Source organism: Apodemus sylvaticus, chromosome 4 (genome assembly GCF_947179515.1).
Source record: "Apodemus sylvaticus chromosome 4, mApoSyl1.1, whole genome shotgun sequence".
NCBI lineage: Eukaryota > Metazoa > Chordata > Mammalia > Rodentia > Muridae > Apodemus > Apodemus sylvaticus.
The window spans coordinates 109,410,306-109,433,385 of NC_067475.1; the positions used below are offsets into that span (position 1 = coordinate 109,410,306).

A 23,080-nucleotide genomic window follows, 5' to 3' on the forward strand; every position below is an offset into this window, starting at 1 on the left:
TTGATTTAAATCTTACACTCTCCTAGGACAAATCCCCAGAAACTTCCTTGTTTTGTTCCAGACTTAATGGATGACCTCTTTTTTACCCAAGTAAATCCTGATCCTCAGTTCCTGTGACATGTGTCTAGCTACCTCAAGAAGTCAACCTCAGACATGGGAATTCTTGCCTGTAAAGAGCAACTGTGTTCCTTTCTGATAATGGAAGGTAGTGACTGCTACATCGGTATTTCTGTTGGAATCACAGCTAAACCTCTTTATGAGGCCTGATGGGTTCCAGAACAGCAGTCCTCAAACCAGTCTTCGATATGGATAAAGCTCATAGATAGTCTTATAAACAGGTCCTAACTACTACATTTGGCCCTAAGAAAACACCCCTCTTTATAGACCCTGAAAGAAGGGGAACTGCCTTGGCCATCCTCCACCAAAATGCTGAGGCTAGCCACTTGCGTGGTACCCTATCTGTCAAGAACTTTCTACATAGTAGCTCCATATGGTCCCTATGTCACTGACCTTCAGCTTCAATTGCCCTCTCAACTGCATTTCAAATGTTCTTCGGATCATGAAGGACTGAGTTGGTCCATGGTCTCCCTAAACTGCTGTGGTCTTTATTTAGTAATGACTGCTCAAAGAGCCATCAGTCTGGTTCTAGAAAAGAAATACTGTATCTATACAAACAAGTCAGAAATGGTTTGAGACATGGTGAAAAAGAAAAAGATTTAAAAACCAAGTCATTAAAATCTGAGGGAGAGTTTCCCAGGGCTGACTGACTGGAAGACACTTTGAAGGTTTTCCTAGACACCCCACAGGGCCATTCAGAAAGGCAAGCAAGCATTTATTTGTATATCAGCCAACTTCCCCTTCACAACTTCTCCCCCCAGTGCCCTGACAGAACAGTTACAGTAGGTAGAACAGTGATAACACAAACCCACTCAGCCTTAAGAGAAGATCTTCAGCCCAAACATGGAAGATTGGCTTTGCTGTTTTATCAAGTACAAACGTGGGAACAAACAAGTTGGGGACATTATGAGTATCAATTGGCTTCACACCATAGAAATGGAAACTTTCTAAGCCATCAATATGTTAGTGTCATGGTCTTCTGAACTGTTACTATGTCACAACTGCTAACAACCTCTAGAGGATCCATCTTACCACTTAAAGCAATCAACCAAAATCAACCATGTCCCTCATAACAGAGTTGCTGTCCTGTAAATCTTAGAGCCAAGCATTGACCAATAAGAACTGCCCTGCTCAGTTCCTTATTTGCATAGCAGAAAGCTGGAAGGAACCAAACAGAGCATGGCTCCCATCTATGAGCAGGACCAGCCCATTATCTTGTGTGTTAGGCCATTCAGTGCTGCTCTGCCGACTACCAACTGCATTTTTGTGTTTTGTTTTTGTTTTTTAAGAGAGGGTTTCTCTGTGTAGCCCTGGCTGTCCTAGAACTCACTCTGTAGACCAGGCTGGCCTTGAACTCGAAAATCCACCTGCCTCTGCCTCCCAAGTGCTGGGATTACAGGCGTGCACCACCACTGCCGGGCTACTACCACTGCATTAAGCTTACCCTTTTCTTCTTTCATCTACTTTGGATGAATTCTTCACTGTTCACAATTCCAACCCATAATGGTAATAATGAAAACAAAATATTCTGTTGTGTGTGTCTTCACCAATAATCCACATACGAGCTGGCAGATATATGTGTGCATAAGTGTGTTTCCCACATTTCCTATAATTTTTTTCTCTAGTATACATGGTTTGTGTTACCAGAAGCTTGACATCTGTTGCATGAAGCATTGCCTGACCTTGGGAATTACACTGGGAACAATTACATTAGCCAACGACACAGAACTGGCATTCTACATCTACGTCTATATTTGTATTTCAGCTTACATTATCGCACCGTAAAGCCAAGCTAGAAAATCTTCACCTTCTCTCTAAGGTCACTGCATTTTAAAAAGCACAATCCATTCAGAGCAGAGTGAGGCATTACCATTCTCAAACCATTCGTAAGCACAAATTCGTTCTCCATGAAGCCTCGATTTTGAATATTATACCGCATACAATGGCCTGCAAGCTACACGTGCAATAGGAAACTCAGAACTTCTTTTTAAACAGAATGAATCAGCCTCTTTCACCGCTCTGAAAGATCTCGATGTTCCTCCCCTTTCCCCTTCCAGGTGGGCAGCATGCTGAAGACGCCGACATTTCCGATTTGGCTGTGCAACATCAACGGAAATTACAGCATCCTTTTCTGTACAAATAGGCAGCTCTTATCAGACTGGAAAATGGAGCGTGTCTTTGATCTGTATTTTTACAGTGGCCATCCATCACAGAAAAAGCCTGTGCATCTTACAATAGGTGAGCACTTGAGACTCCCAAGTGTGTGCTTTAGTACACCCAGAGATATAGCTGGCCTTGTTTAACAGCTGTGTGGTTATTCATGCTACCACTGCAAGAACTACTTAGACTTAGTGTTTGAAAGGAAGCTCCTGCCTAGGTCTAAATACATTGTCATGAGTGGCTTTAAATGGAGACATTGGTGCATTGGTGTGTGTGCTGGGATATACACTAGCAAACCCACAGTGACAGGAAGACCAGTTTTGTCTTGATTACAACTCCAATTCCTTAAGCTAATGAGGAAACCTTAAAAAGTCTTTAAATACTGGCACCTTTGACAAGACACTAACAGGTGACATGTGACTTCCAGCAGCAACCTTGGCCCCAGTTGTGTGGTTTTGTCAATGACTGACTTTGCATTTAGCACCATAACCATGGAGGGGGTCCCTATTTTTTCTTTAGTTATGAGAAATGCATATTAGCTCATTTAATTGAGTGTGCATTGGCCACACGTTCTTTAGGATCTATTACCTCTCTCATTTCGCCTTCCCCATGAACTCAGCATCATCCCCCTCCCCCCACCCTCCTACCCCCCACCCCACCCTCCACCCCCTCTCCCCCATTTACAAACATCCCACACACTCTGCTCTGAGCACTGTGCTGAGTATATGTGTAACACTAGGATTAAATTCCCAATAGCCACATGAAGCAGGTACTCTGGGATCTATTCTTAGTTGTATAGTTGCTATATTTGGCTGATAAATGTATCAGTGAAGCACAGCAATGGTGTTTTAAATACTATCTCAAATGTTACCTGGCTCATATAAGATAAACCTAGGCCTTGAAAACAAGTTCTGGATTCCCTGTCTATACTCTACCTCTTGTTAAAAAGCGATGAGCCTTCCTTTCATTTGTTGTCCAGGTAATATCTGTGACAGATACCTATGTGTCGCATCATGTCACATCAAGTAACATGAATATTCTCATCCCAACACACAGCTACCACACTTATTCTTGCCTGCAAGACTCCATCCACTCAGCCAGTTCTAAGAGCACAGCTCCTGCCCTGGGCCAGCACCTCACCCCTTGTGTCTTCTCCTGGTATGCTGGCTTCACTGGGAAGAGGCCAGTGGGGCTGGGTGTTGTCAATGCTACTGTTCTGTCCTCAGATACTCACTCCCACCACTGGGAAGGAGAGCACCATGAAGATAAACATGGGTCAGGAAGACGATTTTCTTCGTTAGAAATGGCAATCAGAACCAAATGGAGAGAGGCTACCGTCAACTGGAACGGAACCACTCCCTTTTTCTAAAAAGAAAACTGGAAAGTCTGAACAAACGATGAAAATGTACAGCACACAGGTGGGCGTTTAACTCCTATATTTCACTTTCATGAGCCCCACTGAAAAATACCACTGGTGGCTTCTCATTCTTTCTCTGCTGTGCTGTGACAGTCAACATCAGTGCTGTACAGAAAATGTTTTTATCCCAGGGTCCAAGTAGTAATTACTTCATTTTATTTGGAACAGAAAACACTGTCTCTCCTCTTCATGTTTTCCAAATTGTTCTTTGTCTGAGGCTTCATTAGGACTGAAGAGAGAAGCGCACTTCCATTTGAGGATGAAGTCATCAGAGTGCATCGTCCCCTTTTAGCCATGGCAACGGCTCAAGCCTTCCTGATTCAGGCGGTGTTCCTCTCCAAGAACACACCTCACATGGCCCCATTAGCTAATTTTTTGCAGTAAAGCAGCAAAGGGGCTTCCTCCTACTGGGAGAGTGGGAGGAGGCGGTGCCCCCGTGGCTGTGGCTGAGGGGCTCTAGCAGGTGCTCAGACAACTCTAGCAGTCAAAGGATTAGGCAGAAAGAGACATTCTTCCTACCAGTATTCTAGGTGTTTCTTTCTCCTAGGCTAGATATAAATAATAATAACATAAACAGAGACAGTTTTACTCCTTCATAAAATAAGATTCTACAAAAATACAGTCTCTTCTCGTCTCAGTGTTCAAAGAAGTAAACATTCTTTAAAGAATGTGATCTTTCTTATGCTAAATACCCACACATTTTCTGAAAAGGTACACAGATTAGACACACATTCTTTCTAGAAGATGTACAAGGGAAACGTGGACATTTTTCCACCCCTACAGCCTATTGGCTGACTCACTAATTTAGGGTTCTGGGTGTGGAGACCAAAGGTCAGATTCCAAAGAACTTCTCTGCACTCAGGGTTCATGTCAACTTATCAAATGCCTTTTTCATTTGCCTCAAGAAGAGTATTATAAACCTGAAACGAGTGTGGAAGACAAAGCTTCAAAATGAATAACAGCTTGTGTCCACAGAGGAAGCCCATTGGCTCGGGTGGCTGGTTATGGTGTCTTTATCATCGGCACCTTCACCGAGAATTTTAAATAGATCAGACAAGTGGAGCCCTACAAACCCTGGTCTCCTTTGGGCTTAGCTATACTGTGTTTTGGGGGAGGTTTTTTTTTTTGAAACCTTGGGGGGGGGCTCTAAAACAAATTTCAGTTTGTTTTAGGAGTATTGCATTGTCTCTTTGGGAGTTGATAACTGGGAAGCTAGAATGCATGAAGCACTCAGTCCCAGAGATCCTGTCAAGTCTCAAGCAATAAGAACATTCTTTGGGCACAAGAACTGTCTAGGGCCTGGTCCTTGAGGAGTCCTCGACTCTCTCGGATCAACTGTGGTCCCTCCTGTACGACTGAGCATAGGAACGCTTGCTACACAAGTTCAGGGCTCCGGAGAAGGAAGAAGAGTGGGGCATGTGATGAGGTAACCCCAGCAACCCTTGCCCGAAGCACAGAGCTCCTTACAGCAGCATGAAAATAGCCCAGGTTCCCTATTCCCCCTATCCCAAAGAATAATGAAAAAATTCATTTATTTTTTGTTTTTTTCATAGTCTTCAAAATTTTACCTTGTTTATAGCTATGTTAGCCTGCCATGTTTCATACAGTGTAATTTATGTTAAATTATTCCTGAGACAAAATTCTATTAATAAGAAAACAACAGTGAAGGAAAGATTAAGTCCTCACGTTTACAGGGAGAGATAATAATTGTTTTACATAACGGTAGCCTTTGCTTTGCATGTCATGTCAATATTCTGCATGAGTTTTTCTTTTATCTTGAAATGAAGCACCCACTCATATTTGGATTTATTTTTAAGATGGAGATGTGTTGTTTAGAATTAGCTATTTCTGCATCAAGCATGGCTCCGGGAATGAACCAGACAGGCAGTGTGGGAAGGAAGACAAGACAGACACACAGACAATCTGGAATGGGTGGACGGGCTCTCTGATGGAGAAGTCTCTGAAGCAGAGAAGCTACTATGTTTAGGGCAGAACACAGAGGTGGATTATAGCAGACAGCTGCACAAGGAGGCAGGGCTGTTACTTACTTATAAACGAAGAGGCAGGGTTTTTGTTATATGGCTGGTCAAAGAAACAGGTCTAGGCAGGGGCAGTCTCTGTAGAAAGCAATCTTCAGGCCGTAAATATCTGAGCAGAAAAACTATAATAGACATTTTCTGCCCTATTGACATTCACACAACAACAAAGTGTAAGGCTTTGGCATTTTTCTGTGGTCTAAAGCTACCAGGACCAAGCTAAGGCTTGACAGGACCTTGCCTAGGTCAACAACACATTGACTCAGGACTTCCAACCTTTCCCAAAAGCTGTCCATTTTCTGGACTACCAGTTTATCTTTAAAGTTGTGTTTTGAATGAAACGACTTTATTATTTTCCCCCATTCATTCCTCAAACAAGGGAAAGGCTATTTACATGGAAACGAATATGTTACTCTTTCAGAATAGCAACCCAAGCTGACTATGCCTCTAAGGGCAAATGGGATGATGAGAAGACGGAGATCCACCCCCCCACCCTCCCCCACACACACACCCCGCCTAGTTTTGCATGCGTTTTACACAAGTTTAACACAACCTGGAGTCACTTGGGAAGAGGGACTCTAATTAAGAAAATGTCTCTATAAGCTTTCCACGCCGTACACCATTTATTAGTGTATCTCTTCATTATTGATTGATGTGGGAGGGCCCAGCCCATACTGGATGGTGCCATCCCTGGACAGGGGGTCCTGGGTACTCTGTGAAATCAGTCTGAACAAGCCCTGGGGAGCAAGCCAGTAAGCAGCAATCTTCCGTAGCCTCTCTGCATCAGTTCCTGCATCCAGGTTCCTGCTCGAGTTACTGCTTGGACTTCTTGAGGACAGAGTACAAGCTGTGAATTAAAATGAACCTGTTCATCCTCAAGTTGCTTATGGTCATGGTGTTTTATCTCAGCAATATAAACCCTAAGACAAACCTAGACTAGTATGTCACTCGGAATAATAGGATACTATCAGAGGAGAAATAAGCAAACAAGTTTCTCAAGTCTAAGCTTACTGATGTCACTAGAGCAGATAAGGCCAGGCAGGGGGGGCAGGCAGGTCTGGGGTTTCTCATCTCTCAGAAACAGCCCTGTCTAGATCACACAGAACTTTCGACCACACCTGGACCTGACCTTACCTTAAACACGAATAAGAAACAATAAGCATACATTATCAGCTGTCCTAATTGCCTTTGTAGGAACTTTGAGACATTATCATTCATTCATTCATTCATTCATTCAACTTTTCTAGTATCCATGTCATTTTTTGACCAAAATTCTGAAAATAACTTAAGGAATTCTTTCTTTTGGCTCATTGTCTCGTAGGTTTCCATTATGCTAAGGAAGCAAAAGCAGGCTAGAGAAGTTCATATCAAGATGGGCAGGACACTAGAGGGGGTCAGGGGAGCACACAGCTTCAAGGATATATCTTCCTACACCTTGACTCTAATTGCTGAAGTTTCCAGGACCTCCTCTAAATAGCGCTGCCAGCTGAGGATCAAGTGTATAATGTGGTTCTGTAAGGGCCACTTCCTCCCTGTGTACCAGGCACACTGCATATCAGCTCTGAAAACCCAGCAAAATCGGCGAGCCTCCTCCCACGACTCACGGGATTTAGGCTTTCCTGAGAAGATGGCATGAGTCAAAAGACCCACCACACTGATTCGAAACTGAAAACCGAGGTTAGGGTTTAGAAGTAAGGAAGTATGGTATGCCGATCTTATATAAATTTGGGGAAAGGTATCTCCTAGGAAGAGTCCGCTAGGCTGAGGTGACAGGGCTGAACAGAGGTAACTGGGTGACGAGCTGGAAGACAGTATAGAGCGCTATGGAGGGTTTGCCAGAGCAACGTAGATGCCAACAGGACCGATGTGCTGAGAACACGGTACAGAGAGGGTGAGAAACAGCTGGGCCCACAGGCGAAGCACCGCGTTGCATTCTACACTAGGGGGCGCGAGAGTCTAGAAGGATTTTAATAAGCCTGGCAGGATTTGCATTTTGAACAAATGCCTTGGTGCGAAAACAGACTGGCAAGAGCCCCAGAGTGCGTGCAGAGACTAGCTGGATGGTTGTCAGGACTACGCGGCTGAGGATGATCTGAGCAGATAGAGGGAAGTTACCAGAGACTGATGTGGGTGCCTAGAGGAAAGGAGGGGGTCAAAAAAAGGGCGGGCTGAGGTGGGCTTTAGGAGGAGGGAAGGAGGAGGAATACAGAAAATGGTGACCTCTGAGTTTGGTAACTGGTGAGGCTGTTCCCTCACTAAAGAGAGGGAGAAAGAGGTAGGCACGGAGAGAGGAGGAGCGGGAGGAGGAAAAGGAAGGAGAGAGGAAGATGCTCTTCCCACTGGCTAGAGGTAGTTGGGACTGCAGAGCCTGAACCAATACTGGGAGACATGATCAAATCATAGGAACTTGTATGATGTAAGACATCTAAAGAACCTCACAGACCTTATATGAAATATGGCCGTTTTCAGCATAGCAATTGTTTAAGTTTGCATTTTTAAATATCCTGGTCCGATGTTCTTTGGGGAAGAGGAAAGAAGGAAGGGAGAGAGAGGGGGAGAGAGAGAGAGAGAAAGAGAGAGAGAGAGAGAGAGAGAGAGAGAGAGAGAGAGAGAGAGAGAGAGAGAGAGAGAGAGAGAGACTGATTCCTTATGGGGGAAAAGCTTCCCAAATACCCACAGTAGTCAGTCTGAACAGCAGAACAGGAGAACCACGTAAAGGACACAGAAAGCACCAGTGAAGAGAAGGTATGGTGGAATGAACAGGCCAGACTCAAGATGAGGTCAGAAAAGCCCAGGTGTAGTTCTAGGAGTTTCCATCTGGCTAGCTATTAATGGGCGTGTCCATCTGGGTCTGGGTCAGTGGTGGAGCATTTGTCTCACAGGAACTCAGACTCACATTCAATACCTAGCACGCAAAGGGAACAAAAGGAACCTGACTTCATGAGAATAAACGCGACACTGTATTGCAGAAACACATCCTGTCCAGAAGCTCTAAAGCATTATTAGTGGTCACCAGACACAATCTAAATAACAGGTACTTTTAATAAATGATTGTGTTAGAAATCAGAGAAGACCAAGTTTGAATTATTATTATTATAAAGTCGACCTATTATTTTCAGATTATCCAGTTTCAATTGCTTTGCTAACTTATTTATTTATGAGGCAGAGAGTCTGACGGACGCCATCCAGGCTGGCCCTGAACTCTCTGTAACTGAGGATGGCCTTGAGCTTCTGATCCTCCTACCTTTGCCTCCTGACTGTGGGGATTACAGGCAAGCTCCACCAAGCGGGTTTATTGAACTGGAGATTTGGATTGAACACGGGCTCCACACCCATGCTAGGCGAGCACTCCGCCAGCTGAAACACACCCTCACCTCTACAGTTTAACCATACTTAAAATAGTCATCTAATATCTCTTTCCAAAAAGGACTTGGGGAGGCTGGTATATGCTAAATGTCTACAAAACTTTGTGTCATTTTCTTTCCTTCAGTGACTGAATGGAATGACAAGGAAAGTGTTTTCACTGCTGTCCACAAGGTGGTGCTGTGAGAGTGGTATTTTTCAATGGGATTAGCAAATATAATTATGCAGGTAAAGGTGAGCAAGTCACACACACACACACACACACACACACCACTAAATGTATTTTAAAAATACTTATACCCATACCATAAAATATTTTCTGAAATAAAAAGGAATAACATACGTAGATGACCACATCGTAGTTGGCGATCTCATAGATGAACCTGAAAAAGTGAAAGACCACACATCACACAAGCTAGTGTGTAGCAAGTTACCATAACAGACAAAAGTGCAGGATGAACAATGATTGGCTGTTTCCTAAGGCTGGAGGGCGGGCAGAATGTGAGTGGGGAGGACTGGAGCTGCTCATGGTCTCTTTGGAAGTTGATCATGACATCCTAAGGCTGGGCTGAGACTCAAACCCTGCCAGCATCCCCTGCTCCACAAGCCACCCTGCCAGGGAACTAGGTAGATTGCAGATCTTCTCTCCCTCAGGCCTTCCAGGCCCAGTCCCTCAGTCTAACCCCTAGTTCCGCAACACTCCACCTGCTGTAGCCTTCCCTCTCCCTCCACCCACCCACAGCTCTTGTGAATCCCACAGACCTTCTCCTCTTCACCTCTGCTGGCATTTAGTCTAGGCTTTGCCCCACAGTTACCTGGCAACAGCCAGGCGTGGCAGACTTCCTATATGAAAGACTGCTTGCCCCTCCTCTCTCTTGCTCCTGCTCCTGCTCCTTACCCTCTCCCCCCATTCCCCTCCCCCTCTCTCTCCTGTGCTCATGCCCTGCATCTACTCCTCTACTGCCTCCTCTCTCTCTCTCTCTCTCTCTCTTTCTCTCTCTCTCTCTCTCTCTCTCTCTCTTTCTGTCTCTACTCCCCCCCCAACTCCTCTCCCCATGCCCCGAATAAACTCTATTCTATGCCATCCTGTAACAGGAACCTTGGGGTGACTGAGGGCACGGGAGGGATGCCTCAACACGAGCCCACAGAGACACCCCCTTCCCCCACACCATACGGAGCCTCCACCAAACACATTCCTATTTTCTCTTTCTTTTTATAAAACACAACAACCTCCCTGCCCAAACGCATTGCTTTATTCCAGCCCCCAGTGCCAGCACCCTCCCCACCCCCAACTACCCAAAGGGAAATCCTGTCAGGAAAACAGGTAGCCCACCTGCAATCTTCACCTTTCCTTCCTCTCCTCCAGTCTCAATCCCCACAGTCTCATACACACCCTGCCTGTGGTCTCCCTTTACCCCCTGATCCCAAGTAGATGATGAAGATCTTCCCCAATCTCTCATCCTCAACATCTCACATTTTCCCAGCAGACATTCCTGAGCACATGCTGGCTGAGCAGGTCAAGGAAAGAATCAATCCACCAGTCTCAGCACCAGCATTAGAGCAAACTCCTGAGGGGAACCTCTCTTCACTGTCCCTCCCCTTTGCAAGGAGATTAAATAAATAGATCCTGGTTGAACAATCCACTCCCCCTCCTTCTGTGAACCTTTTTAGAATCTCAGCTTATCCCCATAAGTGTCATCTCCTATACCCCAAAGCACATTTTACCTGAAACTTCCACAACTATTAGGTCCACAGAAAATTTCAAACAAGGCAATTCACAGCCATCCCATTCTCTTAAAATCCAGACAGGAAACAGAAACCAAGGAACAATGCATCAACAAAACAAAGGCAAAACCAGAAATCAGCACCTAGACCTATAATCATACAAATCCCAGATGCCTAGAGGCCACTGTAAAAACACAATAATACTAGGAGCAATATGTCTCCACTAGAGCCCAGCACCACTACCACAGCAGGCCCTGGATATTCCAATATACCTGATGCACAAGGAAAAGACCTTAAAACAGCCTCTGTGAAGATGATAGGGCCCCTTAAAGGAGAAATGAATAAATCCCCTAAAGCAGTCCAAGAAAACAAACAAACAAAACAAAAAACAGTAGGAATAAATGAATAAGCCCTTTAAATAAATTCAGGAAAACACAAACAATTGAAAACGAACAAACAAACATAAAAAAACAAACAAAACTATTCAAGACCAGAAAATAAAAGTGGAATCAATAAGAAAACCCTAACTGAGGAATTCTAGAAATGAGAGAAATTTAGGAATTCAAACAGGAAATGCCAAGGCCTGCTTCACTAACAAAACACAAGAGGTGGAACAGAGAATTTCAGTCACTGAATGTACATAGAAGAAATGGATACAGTCATCAAAGAAAATATTACATTTAAAAACTTTTTGACACAAAATATCCTAGAAATCTGGGACACTATGAAAAGACCAGCTCTAAAAATAATAGAAAGAGAGGAAGGAGAAGAAACCCAGGTCAAAAGTACAGAAAATATTTTCAACAAAATCATAGAAGAAAAACTTCCTAACCTAAAGAAGGAGATAAAGATACAAGAAGGATATAAAACATGGAATAGACCAGACTAGAAATGAAAGTCCCCTGCCACATAATAATCAAAAGCTAGACCTATCAAACAAAAGAAGGAAAAGTAAACTCTGAGAGGGAAAGTGATCGAGTAACAAATGCAGGCAGACTTATTAGCATTACATTTGACTTCTCAATGGAGACTCTAAAAGAAGACCATAGATACCAGCCCAGATTACTATACACATCAAAACTTTCAATCACCATAGAGAGAGAAAATAAAACACTCCATGATAAATCTACATGTAAGCAACATTTACAAATCCAGCCCTACAAAAATTACTAGAAGGAAAACACCAAGATCTAAAGAGGTCAATTACAACCATGAAAACATGGGGAATAAATAACCTCATACCAGCAAAGTCAAAAGAAGGAAAGCACACACACACACACATACACACACACACACACACTCACACATACCACTACCATCATCATCATCACCACCACCACCACCACCACCATTGGGTATGGAGACCAGTGGTCTCAATTTCCCAATACAAAGACAGAGACTAACAGAATGGATGCAAAAATAACATCTATCTTTCTGCTGCATCCAATAAAACACACCTCCACGAAAGAGGAACACTCCTCCACTGCTGGTGGGACTGCAAGCTGGTACAACCACTCTGGAAATTAGTCTGGTGGTTCCTCAGAAAACTGGGCATGACACTTCCAGAAGATCCTGCTATACCACTCCTGGGCATATACCCAGAGGATTCCCCACCATGTAATAAGGATACATGCTCTACTATGTTCATAGCAGCCCTATTTATAATAGCCAGAAGCTGGAAAGAACCCAGATGTCCCTCAGTGGAGGAATAGATACAAAAAAATGTGGTATATATACACAATGGAGTACTATTCAGCCATTAGAAACAATGAATTCATGAAATTCTTAGATGAATGGATGGAACTGGAGAACATCATCCTAAGCGAGGTAACACAGTCTCAAAAGAACATTCATGGTATGCACTCACTGATAAGCAGATATTAGCCTAGAAGCTTGGAATACTCAAGACACAATCCACATATCAAATGATGTCCAAGAAGAAGGAAGGAGTGGCCCCTGGTCCTGGAAAGACTGCAGAATACCAAGGTCATACTTTAAAAAGCTCTCTCAATCAAATTGGAAAATCTAAAAGGAAAGGACAATTTTCATGATATATACCTTACCAAAGTTAAGTTAAAAGATCAGAATATCAAGGGAATATAAATTAGAGGGGAAGAATTCATAGTTCTTTATTCCTTTACTTGCAGATGATAGGATAGTACTTTTATGTGACTCTAAAAATTCCACCAGGGCATTCCTACAGATGATAAACACTTTTGGCAGCATAGCTGGATACAAAATTTACTCAGAAAAGTTAGCGTCCCTCATAAATACAAACAAGAAACTGTCTGGGAAAGAAATCAGGGAAACACCACTGCCTTTTACAATAGCATAAAATATTATTAAAATTTCTTGGGATAATACTAATCAAGTAAGTAAAAGACTTACACAATAACAACTTCAAATCTTTGAAGAAAAAATGAAGATTTCAAAGATGAAGGGAAAAAAAAACCAATATCTTGTTCTTCCACTATTTTCATACCACAGTCAAGGACAGGAGATTCTTCTTACAGCAACAGACAGATTAAGTTTCCTCCATTGATGAAAAGCAGTGCTGTCACTCCAAAGCTGTGGTAGTTTGAATGAAAATGGCTCCCACAGGGAGCTCATAGGGAGAGAAGTGCTATTAGGAGGTGTGGCCTAGTTGGAGGAAGTACACCAGTTAAACATGTTCCTTTGTAACAGTTTCCATGGTCCTGGTATTGCCCCACAGCAACAAAAACTCCAACTAAGACAAAAGAGAATAAGAATCTTTTGTGATGCCAAATATCTTATTCCAAATACCATGTTTCAGCATGGCAACAGAACAAAAATAAGTAATGACAATCCCTAAACCAAAGGTCGGAAAACCAAGTTGATCAATTATGACAAAACAGGGACATCTCTGCTGGTGGCCTCAAATGCTATCAGATGACATACTTATCCTTTGGGTTGCTGGAGGCTAGTGACCCATTTGTACATTCCAAAATGATTTTTTTTTACCTTATAAGAATGGATGTTAGGTCAAACACAGAGGTGGACAATGAACTTGGCTCTGAACCACTAACACAGTCATGTAAGTTCAAGCCGATCAATTTTGTCTGATAGAATCTTCAATACAAATGAAGCTGCCTATGGTGCTTGTTGGCACACCAGGAAGGGTACCTGTAAACACCCAAATGTATCAACAGGTAGATAGATTCATTAGTTGAAATAGTTACACAATATGATAGGGCACTTCTTTATGTAAAACAAGAAATCTTGTCTCCTATGCCAGGGAGGTTCCTTTTTACCTAACACTCTTTTGTAGAGTATGAGGAGCCATGTACTTTCTTCTGAAACTACTTCCTGCTAAAATTAGGATGTTATTGTCAGGACCCAGGAAGGCTAGAGTGTTAGTCAAAGGCTAAGAGGGGATTCAGACAATGAAGCATTTATCAGAAGTATCTGTTAGCTGACCCAGTTGAAGAGACTGGAAACAATACCATCAGCTGAACTGGTTCACAACAGCCTTTAGCAAGTCCAGGCCCAAAGCTGTTTGGAGCAGTTTGTAGTCTGCCACTGATTCCTGGTCAATAAAGAGCTGATCAGCCAATTAGCAGGGCAGACAAGGAAAGGATGGGACTTCCAATTCAATTGTGTGTGAAAGTGGAGGGGGTAGAAGGAAATCCAAGGAGGACCATGAGGGAGGAAGCAAAGAGGTGGCCATGGGTCAGAGGGTCCAGGAGTCACTATAATGAGCAGGTCACCAAGGGATTAGCCATGAGGTCATGACGAGAGAGTAGCCATAAGGACTTACATGGACAGAGCGAGCCGGGGAGAGGCTCAAACTACAAGTAACAGAGGGCCTGTGGCTAGGAGGTAATAGCTTAGAGGGTTAGAATCTCTCAGAACCTGCCCAGCTGAGGTTGCAGCTTATTAATAAAAATACCAGCTCTGTGTCTATTATTTGGGAGCCAAAATGAGCATAGGACCACCACCCCATCCCACCCCTGGAAAGAACTGCACTTACAGTCCTGAGTCTTACCAATGACAAAAGGTCAACTTCAAAACTAAGTGTTTGCAGACACCTCTGACTTGAAACTGCAACCTCTGGATTCTGCAGCTGACCACATACAGAGTCGTGGAGAGATTTCTTAAAGAGGCCACTGCTATTTTGCTTCCCGAAGGAAAGACTAAATACTGTCCCTCAAAGGCTATTTGCTGGCACTCCATTGATTTCCTTCATTCATTCACCCACTCACTCACCCCATCCATCTATCAATCCATCCATCTATCCATCCATCCATCCATCCATTGCCTGCCTCCTCTCACTAAGACATAAACCCCATGAGGACAAGAATCTTGTCTGCTTTGTCCAGTGATGACTCTCAGCAGTTAATGTAGGAACTGTACATTGCAAGCACTGAATAAAAACATGTGTCAACTAAATGCCTGATTCTATAAGCTTCTCTATTTTGACAAAATTACATCTTGCTATCATGTGTTGATAAAACCATGAGCAGTATCCACAGATGACCAGGGGGCTGCAGAGGAAGAAGGAATATCCAGAAGAGTTTGTGTTCATACAGGGATCCCTCTAAGCTATAGGTGAGCCCATAACTCAGTGATAATAATCATCTTTCTAAACACCCACCCAAAGACGGGTGTCTAAATATTTCTTCATTTCAATGAAAAATCCCTAGGTAGTCTTCTGGAAAAAATACTGTCAAATTTTATATTAAAGTAAATGTATATTGTCATTTATGACTAAGATTTTCAAAGGAAACTGATGATATCAGATATTGATTATAACCACTGGCCTAAACACTTAGTAGATAATCAAAGTCCTATTGAAATATTGTGGGACTCTACACAATAGATAAAGGTCTTGTGTCTAAAAATGGAGTCCAGTGCTAACCATATTCAAAACTTGGCTTCTTGATGCCTTCCTTTCCCCAGAAGGTACAAAGAAAAGGAAGGAAGGGGGAATGAGGAAAGATGGAAGAAAAACAGACCAGAAAGAAAAAGGTAGATGGGTTTTGAAGTAGGAAATGGTTGGGAATCAGGTGCCTTATAAAACAGATACAGGCCGGGAGGTGGTGGCACACGCCTATAATCCCAGCACTCTGGGAGGCCGAGGAAGACAGATTTCTGAGTTCAAGGCAAGTCTGGTCTACAGAGGGAGTTCCAGGACAGCCAGGACTACACAGAGAAACCCTGTCTCGAAAAAACCAAACCCAAAAAACTAAAATAAAATAAAATAAAATAAAATAAAATAAAATAAAATAGATACAGGTTGTTTGTGTGTGTCTGTGTATGTGTGTGTGTGTGTGTGTGTGTAACACACACACACGAGAGCCTATGCACATACGTTGGGGCCAAAGGAGGACGTGAAGTGCCCTGCTCTGTCACTGTCCATCTTATTTCCTTAAGACAGAGTCTTTCACTGAACTTGGAACTAAGCTGGTGACCAGCAAGCCCCAGCAATTCATCTAGTTTCCCCTTTCAACACTGGGTTTACAGGTGCTGTCATCCAAGCTCAGGCCCTCATATCAGCACAGCAAGTTCTCCTACCCAATGAACCATCTCTTGAGTGTTAGCACAATTTTTAAGCCTAAGAAACACACACACACACACACACACACGTATACACACACACACACACACACACACGTATACACACACGTATACACACAAACAGATATAGTTTTGTGTACACATGTAACATGTTCTCTATGCATCATGAACGTGCTGGAGAACATACCAGTTCTCTACATCTTTCTCTCAGTAATGTTTATAGAATTTACTCCAGTACGATCCTATTTTTAAATATATGATGTATACATTATTTAGGAAATGCCTCTAACAGTTCCCTTAATAGGTAAGGACAAAGGGTCGATTTGGGCATCCTTAGAGCAGATCTCTGTCATTAGCGGTCCCCTGAAGCAGTGGCATCTTGGAGGTGATTGTACTCTGAAGAACATGGTGTTATGATGTGTGTACCTCCTCCCAGTTCCCCTGAGTATTACCTTCATAGCGTAACATGACCTTGGGAAGAATATTTATATCACAGAAATCAACAAACACTATAAATCAGGACTTTTGTTTTAGAGATGCACTCAGTAAATGTGACTCAATAACCCACTGCTGAAGGGGTCCCTTGAATAACAAAGACGTTGAGCAGTGGGCATCCATGAGCTCCCTCTTCATGGAAAGTGGGACAGGAGGATGCAGGGATGGGGAGGGCAACTGCCACAAAGTACATCGTTCTGGAGCTCCAAATCCTCTCTGTCTCATCCCATCCACTGCAGGGAGATTTGTTAGCACAACACAGCTTGACCCCAAACAATCCCCAGTACTAGCGGAGGGCAGAAAGGTCACGATGTAAGATCACCCTAAGGTCTAGATCTGGCCCAGACGCAACCCAAAGACCCCAAGGATTTGTGAGATGCTTTAATGATGTCCAGCTCTCTCAGGCACCATCGTTTAGTTCTTAGGAAATCCCCACCTGCAGAGCATTTCTGCAATACCTTAGAGGGTCCTCACATCAAGCATCCCGTAGAAGGATGCTTCAAGGCAGCGCTGTCATGAACCACAAAGCAATGTGTAGGACAGAAATGATCATAGCTCTGGCAGTGCCACTAAAAGCTCAAGTGAGCCCACGGGCTTTTTGCAATATACATTGGATGTTTTGCTAACAAATGTTGTTCTCCAGCACTTACACGATACACAGAGAACATGTTATGTACGTATACGCAAAACCGTATCCAACTAAGAATTATTATTATTTCTAGATTATAATATTGAGATAATTTTTAGTAATTTGTCTTCTACAGATATTCACATCTAAATTAGCTGTGGGTATAAGCTCAGTTGTCAGGGCCGGAAGAGCACATATGAAGCAGTAGTTTTAATCCACAGTATTCCAAAGAAATAAATAGGCTAGACAAGGTGGTGCATAAGTGTGATCCCAGCAATCAAGAGGCTAGGACATAGGATCATGAATTTGAAGTCAACTTGGGCTATATAGTAAGACCCTATCTGAGGGAGGGGAAGGAAAATGGGGAGAGGGAGGAGGAGGGGAGAGGGAAAGGAGAGGAAAGAGGGAGGAGGAAGAAGGAGGGGAGAGGGAGGGAGAAATTCAAGACTATTTTTATTGAAAATAAAATTATTCTCATATGAAATATTCTAATCACAGTTTCTCCTACCTCATCTCTTCCCAGATCCTCCCCACCCTTCCAACATCAACTCTTTCTTAAGATACAAACAAGGATAAAACAAAACTAACAAAAAAAGGAACTAAGAAAGAGCAAGAGAAATGCAGACACGCACTCATATACACACACACCCCACATATAATGCCCCCCACATACACACCATAATACACAAGCACTACAAATATAATTCCCCCCACACATACACACCATAATACACAAGCACTACACATACATATACATACTATACATAGACACAGATATACCACATAGACACACACACACATACTACACATATACACACAGACACACCACATAGACACACAAACTTACCATATATACACAGACACACCACATAGACACAGATACATACCATACATACACATATACACAGACACAGACACTACACACACAAATATACATACACACCACACATACATACCACACAAGCACAGATACACACACATACATTCACAGATACAAACATGTACCACACAGACACACAGAGACACATAAGCACAAACATATACATATACATACACACACACAAAACCCATGAAAACTCAAGCAAAAGGCCAAAAAGGAAAAACAAATAAGTAAATAACCCAAACAAAGCAATAAGAGACAAAAAAACAAAACAAAACAAAAAAACAAAACCTCAAAACTACCTTAGAGTTTGCATTATATTAGTTATCCACTACTGGACATGGGGCCTGCCCTTAAGTTTCGTTTGTCCACACAGCGAGACTCCCTTGGAGAAACTAAATTTTCCTTTCTGGAGCAGTTATTCATTGGAGATAGCTTCCTGGTTGTGGGTGGGAGCTTGTGTCTGCTTCTCCACTGTAGCGCTGGGGCCCTGTCTGGTTTGGTTCTGGGCCGGGCCTCTGCAGGCTGCCACAGGTTGTGTGGATCCATATGTGTATCAGTGGATCCTGCTTTGTCTGGAAGACCCATCACGTTGATGTCCAACATCCCCTCTGGCTCTTACAATCAAAGCCAGCACTGAGGCTTAGTGCACACCCCTGGGGCTATGAAAGGGCACAGTGTGCCAATCTGAATGGCACAGGGAAGCCCAGCACAGCCCCTGACAGAACCTCAGGTTGGTGGATGCAGACTGCACCATGCTTGCGCCCCTAGCTGCTCCCCCAGGGTCCCTGCAACTGTATTAGGTGATATTCTATCTTTGTCTTAAAATCTTCCCACATGTGTTTTCCAATCAAAAGAAGACTAATGAGTGGGTAATACACTGCATTTCTTCTGAGTACTATTAAAAGTGAGAGCTCTACAGTCCCCAGGATGCTTGAAGCCTGTTTTCTTTGATGACTGAAAAGAAATGTCTATGGAGTGAGGTAGGAGAGGTGACTTCTCTCCTAACATTAACCTTCCTCCACAGAGACTTGTCTCCAACTTCTAAAAGTCACCAGGAGTGTGTGACACCTATGTCTACCTGGCTATCTACTCCCTCCCACAATGGCAAGGCCTTCTGGGAGAAACAAAGGTTCCTGCAGGAAGCACTGAACCAGTCTCTAATAACTCTCTCCCTGCATGCTCACATAGGATCAATGAGATCTAAATTGAAATGTGTGGTTGACTGGCTTTCTGAAATGCTCCCTGCCTCTTGATTTATAGAACTTCAAACTTCCTTTGGGGAAAGAGAAAGAAGTATTCATATGGTTGCTTATTTCCTTTCATTTTTCATAAAGAGAACACGGGGAAGAATGGCTTCCTGTTCCTGACGGGATGAATGGCACTTGAGGAAGCAGTATTCAACGTGGGAGAGTCTAAGAGATGAAGACTTAGCAGATGCACCTCCATGTTCACCCTAATGAGCCCTGGGGAGGTGACGACACTGTAAGCCACAAATGCATTGACTAGGCATCATAACTTAATGATATGGTACACTACGAAGTCACAGCATCCTGACACCACCCAGCATCAAAAGAACTTACACCACAAAATGCTAGGACAGGAAGATAATTGGGATTTGCAAAATATGGCTTCTGCTGAATGAGCATTGCTTCACAACATCATTAAGTCAAATAATACCCATAGCAAGTTATCACCGATAGAACACTGCATATTCTGCTTTTATCAGGGAGTATAAATCTATGAATCAGGAGCAAGAAATGAGGAGGAGGAGGAGGAGGAGGAGGAGGAGGAGGAGGAGGAGGAGGAGGAGGGAAAGTTATACAAAAACCAAGTGGAGCTTTGTTAATGTTTTGCTCTGTAAGATCATAAACACTTGTTCTCAGATTTTTCTTTGCGGGGAGGGATGTTGCTTAAACTTTTCCTAGGGAAATACAAACAAACCCTATATATTGTCCAAGAGGGGCTGGGCCTCACATACTGCAGTGATAATTACCCCCACCAAGCTGTGTCATGTGCCCCATGAGCCCTCCCTTAACTCCACGATGGCATGTTAGTAGGCCCAGTCTGGTGACTTGCTCCTGACGGTGATCACAGCCACTCTGGTCTGAGAACATCAATGACCGCAATGCTCAGAGGACTGCATTCCAGGAGTGTTTTGACCTTTCCTTAAACAAAAATCACTGTCATTGGTGACCTGCTTTTCTTTATTAGATAATAACATGTAGTAAATGTGCAGTGATTTCCAGGGGAGGATGAACAGACACAGTGTTATGGGAGTATGTCTTCCAAGATTCCATGTGCTGACGTTGAGCCTCAGGATGTAGCAGTGGGTGGGTGGCACGCAATCCAACTGCTTACAGGTGGAGCTTTGGGGAAGATTAAATAGGATAATGGTGGAGCACCCAGGATCGAATGATGGTGGACTTATAGACGAGAGATAGGCCAGGACGTGGGCACTCTCTCACCCTTGGCTACTGAAGTCCCACCCAGCCTCAGGACTCTGCCAGCAAGGCCATCACCAGATTGATCCTCCAGTCTTGTCCCTTCAGAACCATGAGACAAATAAACATCCTTGCATTCATTCTTTGTCTTGTCACCGTGGCGAAACAGAAACAACGTCAAGAAAGGAAGGCTTATTCTGGATCACTGTCAAGAGAGTTTTGACATCATGGTGAGGAAGGCATGGCAGAGCAGCACAGTCCACACCATGGAAATCACAAAGGACAGAGGGAATGCAAGAAGAGATAGGACAAGGTTATAATACACCCATGAACCTCTCAGTGTTGTACGTCCTCTAACTAAGCCCCGCCCCCTAACTTTTACCAGCTTCAGTAATGCTGTTATATTATGCATCCACTGAAATATTCATCAATTGATTAGGAAAAAGCCCTCATGACCTAATTGCCAATTATATCTCCATCACAGGAACATAGAAATGTGCTTTACTAATCCCTTAGGTATCTCATATTTTAATCAAGTTGGCAATCATGAAGAACCATCAAATTCTACAACTATGTGATGATTACACCATTTTAAAAGAAAACATCTCATCTCCTCTGTAGTATTGCTATTGGCACTAGGAAGTGGAAAGATAGGCACATGGAGTTGTTATACTCGAAACCATCTGAGCCAGATGTGGTGTTGCATAACTCTAATCTCATCAGTAAGGAAGCTAAAGCAGAAGGATCATGAGTTCAAGACCAGCCTGGGCTGTATGGCAAAACCATCTCAGAAAAGCAGAACAAAAAAACACCTAGAATTATGTCTAAAACTATCAAATCTATGAGCATCTGTTATGGGTTTGAGTCTGAAGTGCCCCACCCCCACATGTTTATGAGTTTGATCACTGGGTCCATGGTTGATAGTGATGCCTTAGGGATCTTCAGGAGGTGGAGCCTAGCTGTCAGAATAACTGGTGAATAACTAATATAGCATCACAATTTTTAAAAATCTACACAGGTTGTGCTGTTCCTAACTCCAAATCAGACCCACTGCCGCGGAGCTTCTGTTACTGGTGGAAGTGTCTTCATCCTTGAAAATGTTGCACAGGAGAAAATAATCATGATAAAAAGCCATCTTGTGAAATCAAGACTGGCCATAAAAATAAACAGCAGGATCCACTGCGACCTCATCACTGCCTAGTGGGCCACGTCTCACCCCAGAGGCCGCTGGCCGCTTCTGTTCTCAAACAAGAAAGCACAGCAGTGGGAAGGCAGATGCCAGTGGGCGGTGCGGGCGGGATGGACCTGGACTGACTTGCATCACGTGGTGGAGCTGTAGCTGCCCGCCTACCTCAAGCAGCTCCCATTCCCGAGAGCATAACCAGCTGCGCCCACCTCAGTTTCAGAATGGCTCCGCTTCTTGCCCTTCCATGGTGTACTTGCGTGTCTTGGCTAGCGCGCTGCCGCTTGTCCATTCTTCCCAAAGAAGAAATAACAGAAGAATAGCTTGACTAATCTTAAGATATAAAAAGAAAATCCCAAGGTGGTGAATAAAATAAATGTTGAAGGTGATTGTAGGTGTTAGTGTTCCAAGACCTTTCCTGCCTATGATGATCCCATATTAATGAGTTGGCAGAGGATTCCATGGGTCCACTCATCCTGAAGAAGAAAGAAGTGTAATAGTAGCTATTTCACATCGAAATTCCTATAATAAAATTGTCTTGGTTGTCGTGCATAGAAAAATCTTTGCAGGTTTTAGCTGTCAGGACTAGTTGAATAGTGACTTCTGCCAGTTATTTTCTTGCTATAAAACTCCTTATACTTGATACTTTATCTATTCAGTCATTTATTTAAAAATCAAATTGTCAAGTCTCATTCTGGCATCAAGAATTAATGTATCTTTCAGCAATAAAGTCAATATTTTAGATTTTAATTTTCTGGGAATTTAAAGTTAGGCCATGAGTCAGAAATTATTTCTTTGTATATCAGTATTTCAACAGAATGTATTTTTAAAAGTCTTCTCTGTGCTGTTAAATGTATCTTTGTATTGTTTTGTTTTGCTTATTTGAAATAGTTTGTCATCCTTGACCCTTCATGAAACTCTGCTATTTTTAGATGAACCATGAAAAATATTGTAATCAAGAATTACCTTGAAGCAATATACCCTTGTCTTATTGAGAAAAGAATTAAAAATACAATGTATGTGTTTGCTACAAATGTTCATAACAAGATAGTTCCTACACCAAAATTGTTTTTCTAAGCTCTAATTCTCCAAAA

At 43.0% G+C, this 23,080-nt stretch overlaps 1 protein-coding gene and 1 pseudogene across 1 annotated transcript in view; both read left to right on the forward strand.

Moving 5' to 3' along the window:
* Nucleotides 1-3,646, forward strand: part of Mindy4b (MINDY family member 4B) — a 32,324-nt gene extending 28,678 nt beyond the window's left edge. Inside the window, exons 11-12 of the mRNA XM_052178728.1 lie at nt 2,175-2,355; nt 3,504-3,646. Of these exons, the coding sequence (XP_052034688.1) occupies nt 2,175-2,355; nt 3,504-3,646 (324 nt within the window). The remainder of the gene's footprint in view (nt 1-2,174; nt 2,356-3,503) is intronic.
* Nucleotides 3,647-17,345: 13,699 nt separating this feature from the next.
* On the forward strand, nt 17,346-22,483 carry LOC127683687 (CDGSH iron-sulfur domain-containing protein 2-like; annotated as a pseudogene).
* Nucleotides 22,484-23,080: the final 597 nt, after the last annotated feature.